We start from the raw sequence: 19,591 nt of genomic DNA, 5'->3' as shown, positions 1-19,591 counted from the left end.
TATAATCATTTGGCTTTATAGTAAGATAAAAAGATAAAGGCTTTAGGAAATAAGAGAAATTTAAGAACTGAGTACAAAAAAAAGAAAACTGCAATACAAATAATGTTAAATCAACTGTACATGCTTAATTAACATTCTGAGCACTTTTGTTTAGTTAAAAATTCAATCTTATCCTATCACACCTCTCCTGGGTTTTCATATCTTAAAAGAACGTTGACTTTTTTTGATTAAGCCATATATGAATATATGAACATGTGGCTTATATTTAACTAGGTAAAATAGCATGTGTATAGGAATTAATGTATAACTTACAGTTTTAGGTTCATTTGAGGCACCAATATTGATCCAAAGTATTATAGAGGATTAAAATTTAAAGAATTCTTATTTATGATCCTCTTTCTTTTATATTTTCCACAGGCAGCTTGTATGTATATCCGTTTTTGATGTATGTGTGTATTTGTTTTAGATTTACTGTTTTTCAGGTGTACGTCTCTGAAGTAAGATGATCTGTCAAAAATTCTATGTGGCTTTGTTACATTGGGGTAAGTTATTTGCTTTTTAACTGCCCATATGTAGGGGACATTTTGCTCTAGAGATGCTGTTTCCTTTAATGCCTAACTGACTGTCCCATTTCCAGTTAGGAATTTTTATGCTCATGATTAAAAATGCAAACAGAGCAAACATGTAAGTGTGAAAATGAAAACTCTTTCTAACCCTTTGGAAACAATGTGAGAAAGAAAGCCATTTCCAACCTCCTGGCAACAACCTGATGTGTATCCCTCCCGAACCATAAGACACGCACACATAGACACATACACATTCATATCTCTAGTTGCAAAAATAGAATTGATCTATACCTATTGCTCTGTGCTTTTCTTTTTTCCACTTAACAGCTTTTCAATCTATCATCACAACTTGTCAGTATTTACCAGTGTACTTATTTAATGGTTGCATGGCAATGAACTGTATGAATATATCTTAAATTATTAATTTATTTGGCCAATTCCTCGTTGATAGATACTTCTTTTTTCTGTGACAAATAATGCTGCATTGAAATTCATATACATATTTCTTTGTGTATTTGGGAGAGTATTTCTATAGATTAATTCCAAGAGGAATTTCTATATTGAGTAGTAAGCACATTTTTTAATTTGATAGATACTATGAAATCTTCTCCACAAAGCTCTTTGCAGTTTTCAGTCCCAACATGAGTATATGAGTGGTATTCCATTGCATTCCTGCTAAAGATGTATATTATCATTCTTTTACCTTTTTTGCCATTAGATAAGCAAAATATGGTATCTCATTTCAATTTATTTATTTGATTATTTGTGAGGTTGAGCACTATTTATTGATCATTTCTATTTTTGTGTGATTTTCTGATTCATATACTTTGACCATTTTATTGTTGGACTTTATTGGTCTTAGTTGATATTCAGAAATTTCTAAAATGTAGATATTTAGCTCTGTATTAGTCAGGGTTCTCCAGAGAAACAGAACCAATAGTATTTATATATATCTAGAATGAGTTTTATTATAAGGAATTGGCTCACTTGATTATGGAGGCTGAGAAGTCCCAAGATTTGCAGCTGGTACACCAAAGACCAGGAGAGCTGATGGTGTAAATTCCTATCTCAACACTGGCAGGTTTGAGACCCAAGAAGAGTGAAGTTTCAGTTTGAGTCCAAGGAAGAAAAAGACAGATGCCCCAGTTCGAGCTGATCAAACAGCAAGGGTTCCCTCTTACTCAGCCTTTTTGTTCTATTTAGGGTTTCAATTGATTGTATGGGGTCCCCCCCACCCCTGTCCCTATCGCCACATCATGGAGGGGAATCTGCTTTGCTCAGTCTACTGGTTCCAGTGTTAATCTCATCCAGGGACAGCCTCACAGACACACCTAGAATAATGTTTGACCAAATGTCTGAGCACCCTGTGGTCCCAGTGAGGTTGACACATAACATTAACCATCACAAGCCCTAAAAATTTGCTCTGTTTTGCAAATTTTTTTCTCCTTGCCCATAATTTGCTTTTTAACTTTGTTGTCTTTTATGGTACAGAAAATTTATATATACACATTAATACCCTTATACATAAAAATGAGATATAATGGCATTTAAATATTTTAATTTTATTTAACAATGTAGCATTATTAAATTCCAAATATATATAGCAGATGATATTCAAAACTTTAATTCTCTGTATCAAGGAACAGTTTACTTGGTGACAGTATTTTAAAATAAATGGCTATGGTACAGAATAACAGATTTATTCTCAAATGGAAGGAAAATGTCATTTAAATGATGTTGCCCATTATGACTCTGGTAAACAATGATGAGCATAATGTTATAAGGGGATATCATCAAGGGATGGTGTATATCTTAGAAGGTCCCACCTTGAGTACCATCAGAAGAAGGCTTTTGAAAATTAAGTGTGTACTAGTCTTACTCCTGCCTATCGCAGGAATATCTTCAAGAGAAAACTTACATTCTTTTAAAATCTTGTGCTTTTAATTTCTGTGAAGCATAGCAGGCATCTGTTTGAAAGCAGTCATGCAATGCTGTTGACCTTTAAGTATGTAGTAGACCCTTGAAGAGCTTGGGGTTGCACAGGTTCACCTATACTCAGATTTTTTTCAGTGGTAAATACTATGCACAAGGTTGGTTGAATCTGCAGATGCAGAGGAAGGGATGTAGGGAGGGCCAACTATAAATTATACGCAGATTTTCCACTGCTTAGAGAGTCAGTGCCCTTAACCCCCATATTGTACTATTCTCACTTGTTTCTTACAGTATTCTAGAGATATTCTGATTTAAAAAAAAAAAAACTCAAATCACCTAATTTAGGTTGTGTTCCAAGCTTTTGAAACTAAAGTCAAGTTATTTAACAAAGTCTGTTTTCCCTAGCAACCATACCTGTGTGTTCAACTAATTCTGAGCATCTCTTTGGCTACTCTAATCTTTAAAGGTGCTCTTGGGAGCTTTCCTATGACTCTTCCTTGTTGTGCATACTATTCTTTGTCATTGTAGCCATCTTTATATTTACAGAAAATGTTCAGGATAATTCTGCTGTTACAGATTTCAGAAAAACCATGTCACAAGGGACTATCAGAGTACTAACAGTCTCTCTTACATTCTCTAATTTTTATTAGGCTCCATGCTAATGTTTACATTGGCTTTCCAAAAGGTTTGTGATTTGGTCAAATTTTGTGAATCATAAGAGATCTGGGACCTTGATATATGACATATGATAGGATAATAACAGATATCATATGATAACATGATAACATATGTCTTTAGATGAAAATTCTGGACTTCTTGCTGTTTAGAGTTCATTTGGAGGGAAAGGTCAACAAAATACAATTCACTTTTAATTAAACTATTCAATAGTTACTATGTCTATGACACTCATTATTACATTTTAAATTTCAAATACTTCTTTGAGGATTTAGGTTAATTTCAGTTCAGCCAACTGAATCTTCCATATGCAGCTAGAAAATATAATGCTTTTAATTAGTACCAGTTCATATTCATGGTTTTGTAAAATGAAAGAAATACCCTATTCTCTTTTTAGTGAGATGTTCTGATTTCAGAAACACGTTAGAAGGATCGAAGTCCAAAGGAACACAGTTGCAATGAGGATTCACTTTTGGTGATGTTATGATACCTAACTGTTATCAGTGTGGGAAAAATAATATTAGTCATGTTAATCGTTTTTGCCTTAATTTTTACATCTGATACATATCTATATTTATTAATATTTGTAGAAAGTTCTAGAAACCAAGTTAACAGTCATTATATATTTGAATATTTTCACATGTATTACTTTTATAATTTAGAATAATAATTTTATAAATTGATTTTTAAAAATTTGTTTTCCTACATTTTTACATTTATCTTAATTCTTCAAAAGTCTCATTCCATACTAATCCATACAAAATTCTCAGAATTCTCCTCTGCATTACTTTGTATGTAAGGCAATACAGTTGTTGGATTATTAGGATAACTTGTAAAAGAAAGAAATATGGAGAGTTAATTATTATTTTATTTTCAAACAATTACTTATTAAAAAACAAGTATCACTTTTGAGGATTTTGGGAGAGCTACAGGATTATAAAGTTGTTCATAATTTTACTTGTCTAAAAAGTGATAATTATCTTTAATCAGTAGTGAAAGTTTCCAGGAAGAAATTGGTCACTGTACATGAATTCTTGGAGAATGCGTTAAGGACATGTCTTATATGATGTCATATATCTGGAGGATCCTGGGCAGATTCAGGAGTTCATCCAGCTGACCTGATATTGAGGACAAACCCTTTCTAAAACCACTCAGTGAAAGTAGTGTTAACATTTTGGTATTATTCTTATTAAAAAATATTAAAACATCGCTTTAATATTTGTTTATATAATTGCACATCCAGACAGTTATCATTTATGCTGGAAGTTAGGTAGAATAATTTATTTTTTAGAAAAGGAAGTTAAAGTATTTAGCTATAATTTCCTTTCATTAAAATGTGAATATGAGACTGTTAGATTAATGGGGAAAATGGAGTGTGAATTTCCAAAAAAGGAGTGCTAAAGAGTGAAGTTATCTCTACAAATAAATGCACCCTCTTAACTATAACACTGTACAATGGAAGCACAGAGCTATGCATTGGGCACTGATTGAGTGTTTAGAAAGTTAAGCACTACGTGATTTAATCTTAGATACTTCCTACTTCTGTTGTAGTCAAAATGATTAATTGCTTTTCTCTGTGTCCTTTAAATGTCCTAACAGAGTTTATTTATGGGATAACTGCATTTAACTTGGCATATCCAATTAGTCCCTGGAAATTTAAGTTGTCTTGCGTGCCACCGAATACAACATATGACTTCCTCTTGCCTGCTGGACTCTCAAAGAACACTTCAAATTTGAATGGACATTATGAGGCAGTTGTTGAAACTAAACTTAATTCAAGTGGTACCTACTTATCTAACTTACCATCCAAAACAACTTTTCACTGTTGCTTTTGGAGCAAGGAAGATAAAAACTGCTCTGTATGTGCAGACGACGTTGAAGGGAAAGCATTTGTTTCAACAGCAAATTCTTTAGTTTTTCAACAAATAGGTAAGTATTTTAATGTTCCAAGCATTAGCTGTTACATAACTGTATTCAAATGTTTTCATTCTCTGAAACCTGTGTGAAATAGGTGTTTTATAGATGTGATTCTGAGCACACATCATCTTTTTATATTAGCAATAAAATTAGGAAACATCATGTGGCCAAACCAAGTCCTAAATTATTTTATATCCCATAAAAATAAAATACTAATGTGATGAGAGAACGTTTTAACTTTATAATACATTTCTTGTAGTCGTCTAAATTTGCTTAAAAATAGAAAATGTAGTACCTTATTTTTGTTAAATAGATAAGATATCAAATGGCAAATAATCCTGTTGAATTAGTTACACTTTAGTGCAAGCAAGGAATCTCTAAGTAACCAATACATATATATTTTAAATCAAGGGTTTTTTTTATTGTTTAAGTATAATACATACTGAATGCAGCTTGTGTAGTTAATTATTCTGCATCTGGAAATCCAAACAACAAAATTATTTCCAAGCCTTCTGGAAAAGCTAAATAGAGTAGAGACAATTGACTTAGCACTATAAAGAGACTTATAGTATAAAATAACAGTGTACATAATATGACTCTCCTGTGGAGGGTTAATTAGAATTTCTCAACCTCAAAACTATTGACATTTTGGGCCAGATAATTCTTGGTTATGGGGACTGTTCTGTGCATTGTAGGATGTTTAGAAGCATCCCTGGCTTCTACCCACTCGATTCCTATAACACTCGCTCCCCATCTGTAACAATCGGAACGTTATCTCCAGACATTGCCAGACTATCCCTTGGAGGGCCAAATCTCCCATGGTTGAGCACCACTGATTAAAAGAAAGAAACACTCAGTTTGTTGAAAAAACAGTTTAGGAGTAAGGATAAAGTATAAATGTGCGATAAAATCAGAGTTTTAAGACAAATTAGCAGTAATGACTCCCACTGTTTCCAACTGAGTCTGTAGGCATTTAATTTAATTTTAAATGAAGCACTTTTTTAGTTTGTAAGGGAACTTAGCTATTCCAGTGATTATTAAGTATTTTAAGAATTAAGTTATTAGGGTCCTTGTGGTGAGCCTTGAAATGAACCAGAATGTTAGCACTTTCTTCAGTTATCAAGTTGAATGATTATGATTATGCTGCAGATTTTAATTTTATACATGAAGACTAATAACTAGTACTTCTAAGTGAGTTTAAATTTTTGTATCTAAAATTACTAGATTAAGCCATGGTCACTGAGGATTTCCATTTAATATTCTGCCATGTGGGCTCTTTACTTCACAGGGCTCAGCTTATGCAAAAGTCCCTACTAGCTGCAAATCCCTCAAATGGAGGGAAGTGTTAGTGTTGCTGAAAGATAGTTTTAGTGTTGTCTTAGGTTAGTCGTGATTTTCAACTGTTGCTTTCCTTGCTTTCTTAATTACAGATTACCAACAGTTTATCATTATCAGATGAGGTTTTCAGGGTGCACGGAAATTTTCTTGCATCAGTTGTATGTGGGACCCATGATATTACAGTAACAAGAATTTAAGACGTGCATCTTTGTTCTACTGTGAATCGCCTGCCTTTATTACTAGAGCAGGCACGTAAATACTGCCCTCAATTTGCTTGTACCTTGATATTTCATGTTCTCTTGTCTCTTGGAAAGTGAGGATGAACTGAGCTGGGTGAGTTTTGGGGTCTTTTGTCCTACTCAAGTGGTTCAGGGTTAAAAAAATTTGAGAAACAATAACTGAATTTAATTCTTTTACTTTATGAAAAAGGAAACTGGAGGCCGAAGGGACTAAATGACTTGGGCAAACACATACTACTGGTTAGAGCCTGTTCTTTTTCTCTCAGAATGGGCAGTGAAAGTTGTATCAGAACACTGGTAAATTTAATTTTGCTCTTCTCTTCCATTGAGTTGTTCAGAATGTTTTTTCAGATTTAATTTAATTTATTTTTAATTCAGGTGCAAACTGGAACATACAGTGCTGGATGAAAGAGGACTTGAAATTATTGATCTGTTATATGGAGCCATTATTTAAGAATCCTTTAAAGAATTATGACCTTAAGGTCCATCTTTTATATGTTCTGTAAGTACCAAATAAATAAATTTAGACATTTCCATGACATGATTCTTTTGAAATGTAAGGGCTTCCATGTACAGAGATGGATTATGAAAGCTCTCCTACCCCATTTCCTCTCATATCTGTGTACTTTTCTAGGGGGGCAGTGTACATACGTTTTGTACAACTTTCTTCTCCATTAGGTTTCCTCTTTTCCTGTCTTGTTGATTCAGGCAGCAAGACACAGTGGACATACATGGGCATATATTCTGAAAGAAGTGTGAACTCAATTCAGGGGTCTTAGATATTTGAGTGGAAGAGGGGAAAAACATATTTTTTTTTCAGGTGGATTTTCCCCTCATATTTGATATTTTTATTATCTTAAAAATATAAGTTCTTAGTATTTATTTGTGTTAGGTAGTGAGCCATAATGGTGGTTTCAAGCAGCCACACGCATAATTCTAACAGCTAATATGTCACTCAAGTATTCTAATAATTCCAGTGAGACTATATACCATTTCTGTGTGAATTTTAACTCTTTAAAATTCTTTCTCTTTTGTTCTTTCATACGATGCTTGAAGAGAATGTGACTCACTTTCTTCAGTGCTGCAGTTGTTCAGGTCATACAGTTAAAGGGTAATGTGCTAGGGACGGTCCATATAAAGAAGACCAGAGACAGAGAGTAGAATGATGGTTACCAAGGACTAGGGGCACGGGTAGTGGGGAGTTCCTGTTTTACATGTGTGCAAAATTTCAGTTTGGAAAGATGAAAAAAGTTCTGAGGTTGGATGGTGGGGACGATTACCCAACAGTGTGGATGTACTTAATGTCACTGAACTGTACATTTGAAATGGTAAATTTTATGTACATTTTACCACAATTAAAAAATTAAAGAAATTTAAAGATGTTAAAAAAAAAGAATAGTTATGATCTCTGCCCTTGAGGCACTCACAAGCTAGTGGTTGGGACAGGTATGTACACATATGTATAAAAGTAGGGTTTCAGTTTTCGTGGTTACTGATGTGTATTTAATAGGCACACAAAGGCGAGGGAGCACAAGATTGGTATAAGAGCCTTAGATGCAACTAAGTTGAGTCTCCAGGGACGTATAAGAGCTGATACCAAAAATATGTGGTCAGGTAGTATTGAAAAGCATATCAGTATCACCTGGAAACTTTTTAGAAATTTAAATTTGATATCTCCGTCCCAGAACTAAAATCAGAAATTCTATGGGTGAGGTTCCTCAGTCTTATATTTTAGCAAGCCCTTTAGGTGATTCTGATGAAGCTAGAGTTTGAAAATTTCTAATGTAAAGTAAATAAGACAAATTTTAGAGTCAGACCACCTGGCTCTACCTCTTACTAAATGTGTACACATAGTACTTCCTATGCTTAACAGCACTGCTAACTAGAAATTAACTCACTGGAACTACTCACGTAAATGCTTAAAAATTACTTTTTGAATGAATATTGCTAAAATGTTTTCTAAAATATGTTGCCAGTTAACCCTCCAGAAATGTAGTAATGAGGCCAAAAGTTATTGATAAAGAAATGATATTGTCTAAGGTGGGGCTAGTGAGCAGTCAGCTGTGTCAGATATAACAGAAAGGTATGATAAGGTCTGAATGATACCTGTTGATTGGGCAACGTGGAAGCAATGGGAATTTTAGCCAGGATGGTTTTGGGGAGTGGAAAGGGAAGTAGCCCCAACAAAGGGACACTTGGAGGAAGGACTTTGAAGAGCCAACCCCTAGGAGTTGCGACTGGTTCCTCAGGCACTTGACAGAGGGACCCTACAGAGCTGGAATGCATACCTCTGAGGAAGGGATGCCAGAAGGCTGGTGTTGAGGGGTCTCTGAAGAGGCATACTGTGGTAGGTTCTGAGAATGTGGGGAAAAAAAGAAAACCTGGTTACTGGAATCAGCTGCAATAACTCAGATGAAGAGCCTTTGCTGAGGTGATGCTTTCATAAATGGGAAGCAAAACAGGTAGGATCTCTATGACAAAGGAGGCAAGAATATACAGTGGAGAAAAGGCAGTTTCTTCAGTAAGGGGTGCTGGGAAAACTGGGCAGCTACCTGTAGAAGAATGAGATTAGAACATTTCCTCACACCATATACAAAAATAAACTCAGAGTGGATTAAAGACCTAAATGTAAGAGTGGAAACCGTAAAATGTTTAGAAGAGAACATAGGCAGGACACTTTGACATAAATCATAGCAATATTTCTTTTGATCTGTCTCCTAAGGCAAAAGAAATAAAAATAAAAATAAATGGGACTTAATTAAACTTTGAAGCTTTTGCACAGCAAAAGAAACTATCGACAAAATGAAAAGACAGCCTACTGAATGGGAGAGAATATTTGCAAATGATATGACCAATAAGGGGATAATATCCAAAATTTATAAACAGCTTATACAACAATGTCAAAAAACAAAGAACCCAACTGAAAGTAAGCAGAAGACCCGAACAGATATTTCTCTAAAGAAGACATACAAATGGTCAATGGTCACATGAAAAAATGCTCAGCGTCACTAATCATCAGAGAAATACAAATCAAGACCACAATGATGTAACACCTCATACCTGTCAAAATGGCTGTCATCAGAAAATCTACAAATAACAAATGCTGGCCAGGATATCAAGAAAAGAGAACCCTCGTACACTGTTGGTGGGATTGTAAATTGGTGTAGCCATTGTGGAAAACTAAAAATAGAACTACCATATGATCCAGCAGTTTCAATCCTGCGTATAATCCAAAGAAAATGAAGGCACTAATTCGAAAAGATCCCTGCACCCCAATGTTCATAGCAGCATTATTTATAAAAACCAAGATAAGGAAACAACCAGATGAGTAGATAAAGTATATATATATATATACACACATACACATACATACAGTGGAGTATTACTCAGCCATAAGAAAGAATGAAATCTTGCCATTTGCAACAACATGGATGGCCCTAGAGAACATTGTGCTTAGTGAAATAAGTCAGACAGAGAAAGACAAATAATCTATGTTATCACTCATATGTGGAATCTAAAAAATAAAACGAATGTACATAACAAAACAGAAACAGACTCACAGATACAGAAAACAAACTAGTGGTTATGAATGGGGAGAGGGAGGGAGGAAGGAACCAGGTAGAGGTATGGGATTAAGAGACACAAACAACTATGTGTAAAATAAATAAGCAACAAGGATATATGGTGCAGCACAGGGAGATATAGCCATTATTTTGCAATAACTTTAAATTGAGTATAATCTATAAAATATTGAATCACTTTGCTGTACACCTGAAACTAATGTAATATTGTAAATCAACTATACTTCAATTAAAAAAACAAAACAAAACAAACCCAGGATGTTATCAACACCCTTTTTTATTCATCTTCTAATCTTCTAGCACCCCCTATAGGTAGAATTTAACAAGAATCCTGGAGGTTTGCAGAATTCCAGCTCCAGCATGAGAAAACAAGAGTATAGAAGGGTGGGTTTGAAGCTGAGAGACTAGAATTTAATGATCAACATAATTCACCCTATTGGCTACTTAGCGCCCACAAACACTTTCCTACACATACTTGAAGCAAAACTTCCTATAACTTCATACTTTCACTAAATAAGATGCTACTACACTTTGAACAAAAGGAGATACTCTTACCCTCTCCCCCAAAAGGGGAGATGCTGTGTTCTAATTGTCATCGTATCCATTTCTGAGCAACGTTTACAGTACTGATCTCTGGGCAATATTAATTGCTCCTCATGTTCAGTCACAGTCCCACCTGAATGAATATTCTGTAAACTAAATACTAAATTGTAGAGTTAACCACCACCAAGGGTCCTTATGTAAAATAATAAGGGGAAGGGGGAGATTGAAAAGAAATTAGTTGATATATAGAAATATACACACACATACACAGTAACACTAGAAGGAAGAAAATATACAAGCTGCCGCCATCGTTTTTGTACTGTTTATGAGGCTGTAGTTAACATTTATAGCTTACGTTAGATTACTGGACTAATTCTTAAAGTCACCCCATGGAGTAGCAGATCGGGTGCCTCTGCTGTCACACCCGGACACTGAGTGTCTCTGTGGTCGTAATTTCTACCTCTAATACCGGTCACTAGATGCTGCCATTGATGGGTCTAGACGCCCCTGTGAGCCCTGCTTCTTTAATGAGTGCAGTTCTCATTAGGGCCAGTGTCCTGAATGTGAGTATCTGACTGGCGAGAATGTGCCTGAGCTGCCGGTGTTTCAGCCTAACCGAAGAGTAGTTTTGCAAGCAAGTGCTGGGCAGCCAGGGAGGTAAATGTTCACAACAGGAATGACTGGGTGTTAAGTCTCTAGAGGCCCGAGAAGCCTAGCTGTGGAGGTAGAGTGGGGAAGGTAAGGGAATAGCGGGCAATGTACAGCCGAAGGTGTGCATTTAAAGGATGGGAAGGAAGGAGCTTGTTTCTAGCCTATAGAAAATGACCCAGCAGGGAGAGAAGAGTGGAAGCGATGGTAGAAGGGGACCCACTGAAGATATATGACAGGGACTGAGGACTCAACTTCCGAGTACTGAGAGAAGACAGGAAGCACCATGGTGGATGAGGCTCTGTTTGAGGTCTGCACAGAAAATTTCCTGCTTTATTAAGCAAAGTAGATTTAACTCAGAGAAGAGAATTCCTGTGCAATGTAGTGCATTCTTTGGGTGGTGATCAAAATCTCACTGGGTACCTATTCTGAGAGTTTCAAATATTATCATCAGGCTAAGGCAACGTGCTCAGTTTTAAAGCTCGGTGACCATGTGTAAGGATTTATTATGTATAGGTCATAGTTATGTTTGGAGGTCTGCATTTTCTGAAAAAGACATATGTGAATATAACAGAGCATTATGAAATTGCATAGTAAATTAGCTACAGCTAAGAATTTGAACTTAACTTTAGTCAGCTAAGTAGTCATCGGTCTGTTCACCTAAATGATAGAACAGAAAAATGAGAAAATTATGATCAACTAAATAGATTTTTCAACTTGCTCCTGTGATGAACTTAGCAGATTCTTTTGACTTGCTTTTATTTTGAACTCAGGTTTCTAAAAATATTAACACGGGAAAACCTGTCATAATTGCATGCAATTTGAGAAACATTTTCTTGTTTTTTCTTACCACTTTAATTGTTCTCTCCATTGTATGATTTGGTTACTGTTTATTTTACCAATTGTCACATACCATTGCCGCCTTGAATTCTATTTTTACGTGCATCTTTGGACAGTATAGCGCCAAACAGTTTAAATAAGACTTTTCAGATCAGGAGGAAGACCTGGCCAATATAAAAAAAATGAAACCTCTGTGGAAGAGAAAAATCCATAATGGTGGTTACTAAAGAAAAGTTTTTAATCCAAATCACCTCCTCTAGACATTAGAGAATTCACAAGAGGAATATTTCAAATACTTCCATGTGAAAATAAGTACATTTTAAAAAGAAACTAAACTCTAATGTTTTAAGGGATTTAAAACCCTGTAAATATGTCCCTTAAGGGAAAGCATTGTTTGAGCTCAGATGCTAATGTTTGTCAGAGACTCCGAAGGAGAGAGAATGTACAAATATGCTACCAGAAATAGACTCACAGACATAGAAAGCAAAGTATGGTTACCAAAGGGGAAAGAGTGGGGAGGGATAAATTGGAAATTTGGGATTAACAGATACACATTACTATATATAAAAATAAACAACAAGGAACTATTATATAGCACAGGGAACTATATTCAATATCTTGTAATAGCCCATAATGGAAAAGAATCTGAAAAAGAATATATATATCTGGATCACTTTGCTGTACACCTGTAACTAACACAACATTGTAAGTCAACTATACTTCAATAAAATTTTTTAAGAAAAGAAAATACATCCTTGCTAATTTCAGTGTCCTGGATGATTTTCAATTTCTTGAAAGCTTTACTGCTGAATTCTCCATGGAAGGTCTAGGAATCTAATTTTAACCAGGCTCCAGGTTGTTCTTATGATGAGACTAGTCTGGGATACTACCTGGAATTAAAATCATTTGGGATTAGTAAAGTAGTTTTTTTTTTTGGGTAATGTTTGTATAGATTACCAGAAGCGTGAAAGTAAAGCTTTCTAGAAATTGAAAAACATCCAGGTGGATACTGAAATTAGCAAGGATGCTGGCAGGAATAATAGTGAAGAGACTAAATAAACCAGGTGTTAGCACTTACAAAAGTGCAGATTCCCTGAAGGAGCCTTACCTTATTCATCCACATTGATTTCCCATCATTCCCCGGCTTCCCAACCCAACCACACATAACTTTCAAGTCCTCAGATGTCTACATGTGACTCTGGGCCTTTGCAAACGCTGTTCACTCTATCTGGCCCATTCTTCTCTCTCCCTCGTAATCTAGGCAAATTTTTTTGGTATGTGTTTCCACTTGTCCCTGTATTTATTACACCACAGCATTTTCTTTCATTCTTATTGTTTTTTTCACCCCACCTAGTTCACCCATTCTCATGGACATACTCTAGGCCTTGTCATTACTGATAATCTTACTCTTTCTATGATCTCAGGCTCAAGGATCCCACTCTTTGACCATCTCTTCCCCTCCCCCTCATTGTGGGCTTATTCCCCCTATCACTTCAAACTCAGGAGTAAAATCTCTATGGGTCTTGGCCCTGCCCTCTGGGCACTTGGTTCTGCCCTCTGAGTCACCCTCCCTTTTTCATGAAAGGTTGCACATCTGTGCAGCTGAGTAGTGTTTTCAGCATGTTTCCATTCAGCACGAATGTTGTGAGTCCAGTGGCTTTGTTTTGTTTTGTACTTTCAGTCTAAGCTAGCAGTGTTTCTCCTACTATAATTCTCTTACAAGACCACACAGCTTCTTGGGAATCTTATTGGGGTTCACTTCATTAGGTAAAACCCCACAGACCTGATAGTCCATTCCTTTTCATTGCTGAGTAGCATTCCATTATATGGATACACCACACTTTTTTTTTTAGCCATTCATCTGTTGGTAGACATATTAATTGATTACAGTTTTTTGGCTCTTCCAAAGAAAGCTGTTACAAGTCTCTTTACTTGTTTCTGTACAGATCTTTGTGAGAACATATGCTTTCATTTCTCCTGAATGAAAACCTGGAATTGGAATGTGTAAATCATATAATAGATGTATGCTTAATAACTTAAGAAATTGCCAAACTGTTTTCCAAAGTTGTATCTTTTTTACATTCCTACCAGCAGTGCATTAGAGTTCCAGTTACTCCAAATATCTTCAGTATATGATATTTAAAATTTTTTGTTGATATATAGTTGATTTACAATGCTGTGTTAGTTTCAGTCATACAGCAAAGTGATTCAGTTATACACACACACATATATATTCTTTTTCAGATTCTTTTCCATTACAGGCTATTATAAGATGTTGAATATAGTTCCTTGTGCTATACAGTAGATCCTTATTGTTTATCCATTTTATGTATAGTAGTGTGTGTTAATCCCAAGCTTCTAGTTTATCCCTCCCTCCTCCCCCCTCCCCCTTTGGTAATCATAAGATTGTTTTCTATGTCTGTGAGTCTGTTTCTGTTTTGTAAATAAGTTCATTTGTATCATTGTTAAAGATTCCACATATAAGTGATATCATTAATATTTGTCTTTATCTGACTTACTTCACTTAATATAATAATCTCTAGGTCCATCCATGTTGCTGCAAATGTCATTATTTCATTCTTTTTATGGCTGAGTAATATTCCAAATATATATATATTTATCTATGAATATATCTCATCTTGTTTATCCATTAATCTATTGATGGACACTGAGGTTGCATCCATGTCTTGGCTGTTATGAATAGTGCTGCTATAAACATTGGGGTGCATATATATTTTCTAAAATAAAAATAGTATTTTCATCTTTTCTGGATGTATGCCCAGGAGTGGGATTGCTGGGTCATATGTTAACTCTATTTTTAGTTTTTTAAGTAACCTCCTTACTGTTTTATATAGTGGCTGAACCAATTTACATTCCCACCAACAGTACAGGAGGGTTCCCTTTTCTCCACACCCTCTCCAGCATTTATTATTTGTAGGATTTTGATCATGGCCATTCTGACTGGTGTGAGTTGATACCTCATAGTAGTTTTGATTTGCATTTCTCTAATGATTAACAATGTTGAACAGCTTTTTATGCACCTATTGGCTATCTGAGTATCTTCTTTGGAGAAATGTCTGTTTAGATCTTCTGCCCATTTTTCGATTGGATTGTTTGTTTTTTAGCTACTGAGTTCTATGAGCTGTTTGTATATTTTGGAAATTAAGCCCTTGTTGGCTGCATCATTTGCACATATTTTCTAGGTTGTCTTTTCATTTTGTTTATGATTTCCTTTGTTGTGCAAAAGCTCATAAGTTTGATTAGGTCCCATTTGTTTATTTTTGCTTTTATTTTCTATTGCCTTGGGAGACTGACCTAAGAAAATAACTATGATTTGTGTCATAGAGCATTTTACCTATGTTCTCTTCTAGGAATTTTATGGTGTTACAGCTTACATTTATGTCTTTAAGCCATTTTGAGTTTATTTTTGTATATGGTTTGAGGGAGTGTTCTAACTTCATTGATTTACATGTGGCTGTCCAGCTTTCCCAACACCACTTGCTGAAGAGATTGTCTTTTCTCCATTGTATATTCTTGCCTCCTTTGTAGAAGATTAATTGACCATAGTGTGTAAGTTTATTTCTGGGCTCTCTATTCTGTTCCATTGATCCACATGTCTGCTTCTGTGTCAATACCATGCTGTTTTGATTACTGTGGCTTTGTAGTACTGTCTGAAGTCTGGGAGGATTATGTCTGCAGCTTTGTTCTTTTTCCTCAGGATTGCGTTTGTAGTTCTGTGTAAATTTTAGGATTATTTGTTCTAGTTCTCTGAAAAATGTCATGGGTAATTTGATAGGGATTGTGTTAAATCTGTAGATTGCTTTGGGTAGTATGGCCATTTTAACAATATTAATTCTTCCAATCCAAGCGCATTGGATATCTTTCCATTTCTTTGAATTCAATACTTGATATAATGAGTCTTTTCAATTTTGACCACTCTAATATGTGGATATTAGTATCTCATTGCGGTTTTAATTTACATCCTGAATGACTAATGATGTTGAGCTTCTTTTCATTCATATGTCTTCTATAAGAAGTTCTATGGAGAAGTGACTATTGAAATTTTGGCCCATTTTTAATTGGATTTTTAAAATACTATTATTGAATTTTGAGAGTCCTTTATCAGCTGGATGATTGGCAAATATACTCTCTCAGTCTATGGCTTGTCTTTTATTATCTTTTATCTTTCATTGTTATCTTTTTATCTTTCATTTGAAGAATAGACATTTTCAATCTTGATAAAAGTCAGATTTATCAGTTTGTTCTTTTATAGATCATGCTTTTGGTGGTGCATCTAAGAAATTCTTACCAAACCCAGTGCCACAAAAATTTTTTTTCCATGTTCTCTTCTGAAAGTTTCGTAGCTTGAGGTTGGAATCTGGACTGATGATTCATTTTGAATTGACTTTTGAATCATGTGAGGTATGGATTAAAGTTGCTTTTTGAGGGAGGGGGGCATATCGATATCACATTGTTCCAGCACAGCTTACTGGAAAGATTACTCTTTCTCCACAGAACTGTTTTTGTACCTTTGTGAAAAATTGGTTGTCCATATGCGTGTTGATGTCTTCTGTTCCATTAGTCTATTTTTCTATCTTTTCACTAATACTCTATTGGCTTGATTATTGTAGCTGATTAGCTGTAACTTCTTTTATTATTTTTGTGGTGGCTTTAGGATTTAGAATATAGGTCTTTAATGTATTATAATAGAACTGATATTATACCTCTAACTGACAAATCACCATTTCACATGTAGTAGACGAATATTACAACTGTATCCTTACAAATCTCCCACTTCCCCAAATTGGTGCTAGTGTCACACATTTTATTTCTACCAATGTTATAAACCTCACACTACATGATGATTATTTTTACTCTAATCAGCCAATAAATATTTACCCTTTTAGTTAAACTTCATTTCCTTGTGTGGAACCAGATTTCAATCTACCGTCTTTTCTTTTTGCCTGAAGGACTTCCTTTAGCATTTTTTATAATGCAGATCTGATGGTGATGAATTCTTTCCATTTCAGTGTGTCTGAAAAAAGCCTTTATTGCACATTTATTTTGAAAGATATTTTTACTGGGTATAGGGGTTAGGACTACAATTTTCCTTTCCTTTCAGTACTCCTCTGTTGCCTCACTATCGTCTTGATCATATTATTTCTGATGGCGAACTTGCTTTAACCCTTATCTTTGTATCCCTGATATAATGTATCATTTTTTTTCTAGATGCTCCTTAAGCTAGGTGTCCAGAGTAGCTTACCTTTATTTGGATTTTGTGTTCTACATTTTAAGTATATCCAGTACGTTCACATCTGTGTTAACATTTAGCTCTTCTTTTTTCACATAGGCTTGAAGTGTTGGAAGAGTCACCTCGGCCCTCCCAGAAAGACAGTTTTCAGATTGTTCAGTGCAACTGCAGTGTTCACGAATGTTGTGAATGCCATGTGCCTGTGCCAACAGCCAAACTCAATTACACCCTTCTTATGTATTTGAAGATCACATCTGGTGGAGTAACTTTTCACTCACCTCCAATGTCAGTTCAGCCCATAAATGTCGGTAAGTTCTGCATAAGGAAGATAATCGATCCAAACACCAGTCTTACGAACAGGTTGAAAATTGCTTACAAAATTTTTCACTAGCTTATCTCTCTTTGACCAACACTGTAAACATGGTAAGTGTAGTTCTAGAGGATATTAAGTTATCTTCTGAAATGATTTGACAGCAGTAAGTAGATCTCTGCAATTATAACTTAGATTCTTTTTGAAAGCAGTTTGATTTCTTTAAATCCTGGATTGGTCTAATGGGATATGTACTGCTTGGTTATTACTTTTTCATATCTCAGATAACTATTTATGAAAATAATTAAAAGCTGGTTTTTACCTGAATTTATGCCCCTAATAAATATTTCTTAGAGGCTCATGTGAGTCAGCCACCCATCTAAGAGCTTGGGAAACAATGGTGAATGAGACAAAGGACCTGCGTCACGGAGCAGGGACAGACAGGAGCAGGGAGAGGGAAACAGTAAAAAAGTAAATGAACAAGGTGCTGTACAGATCTATATTAGGAGAAGAGTTCCAAGAATTGGTAAGGCCCATATTTTTAATGCAAAGATTTGCCAAAAGTTTCTTGGATCAACTCAAATATATAATTACAAATGTGAACAATCTAGGAGAATGTTAAATTAAAGGATGTAATTTATTAACTCAGTTTTGTGTATGCATGTTTAAATTATACATTACACATGATGTGTAATTTCACAGCGTTAATATTTTACATTTACATTTCTTGAAATGGTTATATGCAAACTCTTTTCATGCATCTTTGCCTCACAGTTTTTGACATCACTAGAGCCCCTTTTCACGTGTCTGACACGGTTTCCCACACCACTTCACCTTCAGTTCTTTCTAAGTTCCTGGGGGTATAGCACTTTTTGAATCTGTATATGACGTTATATTTAACATTAGGACTTTTAAATAACTTGTCTTCTGGGGATATATTTGTGACCTCCATAGTATAACTACAATGATATCCAAGCAAGTCAGTCATGACATTATACCACAGAGAAGAATTACAAGATCTATAAAATAGCATCATCTTCTCTTTTTAAAACCAGTCCAAAAGGTGGTTTTTAGAAGCATTTAGAGCCAGCATTGAATTGAATTGTTTTTAAAAATAAAGTTAAGAGAAGGTGCTATGATAGACTTTTATAAGAACCTTAAAAGGAATTTTGTCTTATTTCAGGGATAATCATAGGGAAAAGGATTTCCCTGTATTTGGTCATATATGATAATGTCTAAAAATTGTATGTGTCATGAAAAGAAATGACAGGTTGTGTGATGGAGAGTGTTAGGTGTAGGGGCTATTATTTCAGCTATGGTGGTCCATTTAAGCTGATAGCATTTAAGCTGAATAGAAAAGAGATAACTATGCAAAAATCCAGAGCAGAAGGTGCCCCAGGCAGGAAGAATAGTGCTCACAAAATTCCTGGGATGGAATGAGCTTGGAAGTTGAAAGAACCAAAGAGAAGGCCCTTGTGGTTGGAGTGAATGAGGTAGGTGCATATTCAGAGATGTGGTTAGACAGTTATCTGGGTCCAGGTCAAACCATGGGCCAGGGTTACAGAGTTTGGATTTTATTCTAATTGCAATGGAAGCTTTTAAACCAGGAGAGTGATATGATCAGGTGTGTGTGTGTGTGCACGCATGCATATTTAAAATTGGTGCTGCATGTGAAGAAGGAAATTGATGGGGAAGGGAGGAAGGATAGTTGCAAGAGTGGAAGCAGCGGAATCAGTAAGAGGCTGTTGGAG

The 19,591-nt window shown here is 35.2% G+C and overlaps 1 protein-coding gene across 6 annotated transcripts in view; it reads left to right on the top strand.

Annotated features, from left to right (window-relative positions):
- The window catches only part of LEPR (leptin receptor), a 94,063-nt gene that overhangs the window by 24,016 nt on the left and 50,456 nt on the right, over positions 1 to 19,591 (top strand). For 4 of the 6 annotated variants that reach the window (XR_012511184.1, XR_006722672.2, XM_074376321.1 and 1 more), the window contains exons 2-5: positions 467 to 542; positions 4,773 to 5,102; positions 7,046 to 7,169; positions 17,630 to 17,838. Coding sequence is in view for 2 of the 6 variants with exons in the window: in XM_074376321.1 (XP_074232422.1) it covers positions 503 to 542; positions 4,773 to 5,102; positions 7,046 to 7,169; positions 17,630 to 17,838 (703 nt within the window). In the remaining 4 variants the exon portion in view is untranslated. The remainder of the gene's footprint in view (positions 1 to 466; positions 543 to 4,772; positions 5,103 to 7,045; positions 7,170 to 17,629; positions 17,839 to 19,591) is intronic. The other 2 variants (XR_012511185.1, XR_006722673.2) reach the window with 1 other exon arrangement.

This window comes from Camelus bactrianus, chromosome 13, assembly GCF_048773025.1.
Source record: "Camelus bactrianus isolate YW-2024 breed Bactrian camel chromosome 13, ASM4877302v1, whole genome shotgun sequence".
Lineage (NCBI taxonomy): Eukaryota > Metazoa > Chordata > Mammalia > Artiodactyla > Camelidae > Camelus > Camelus bactrianus.
This window is presented reverse-complemented; position numbering and strand designations above follow the sequence as displayed.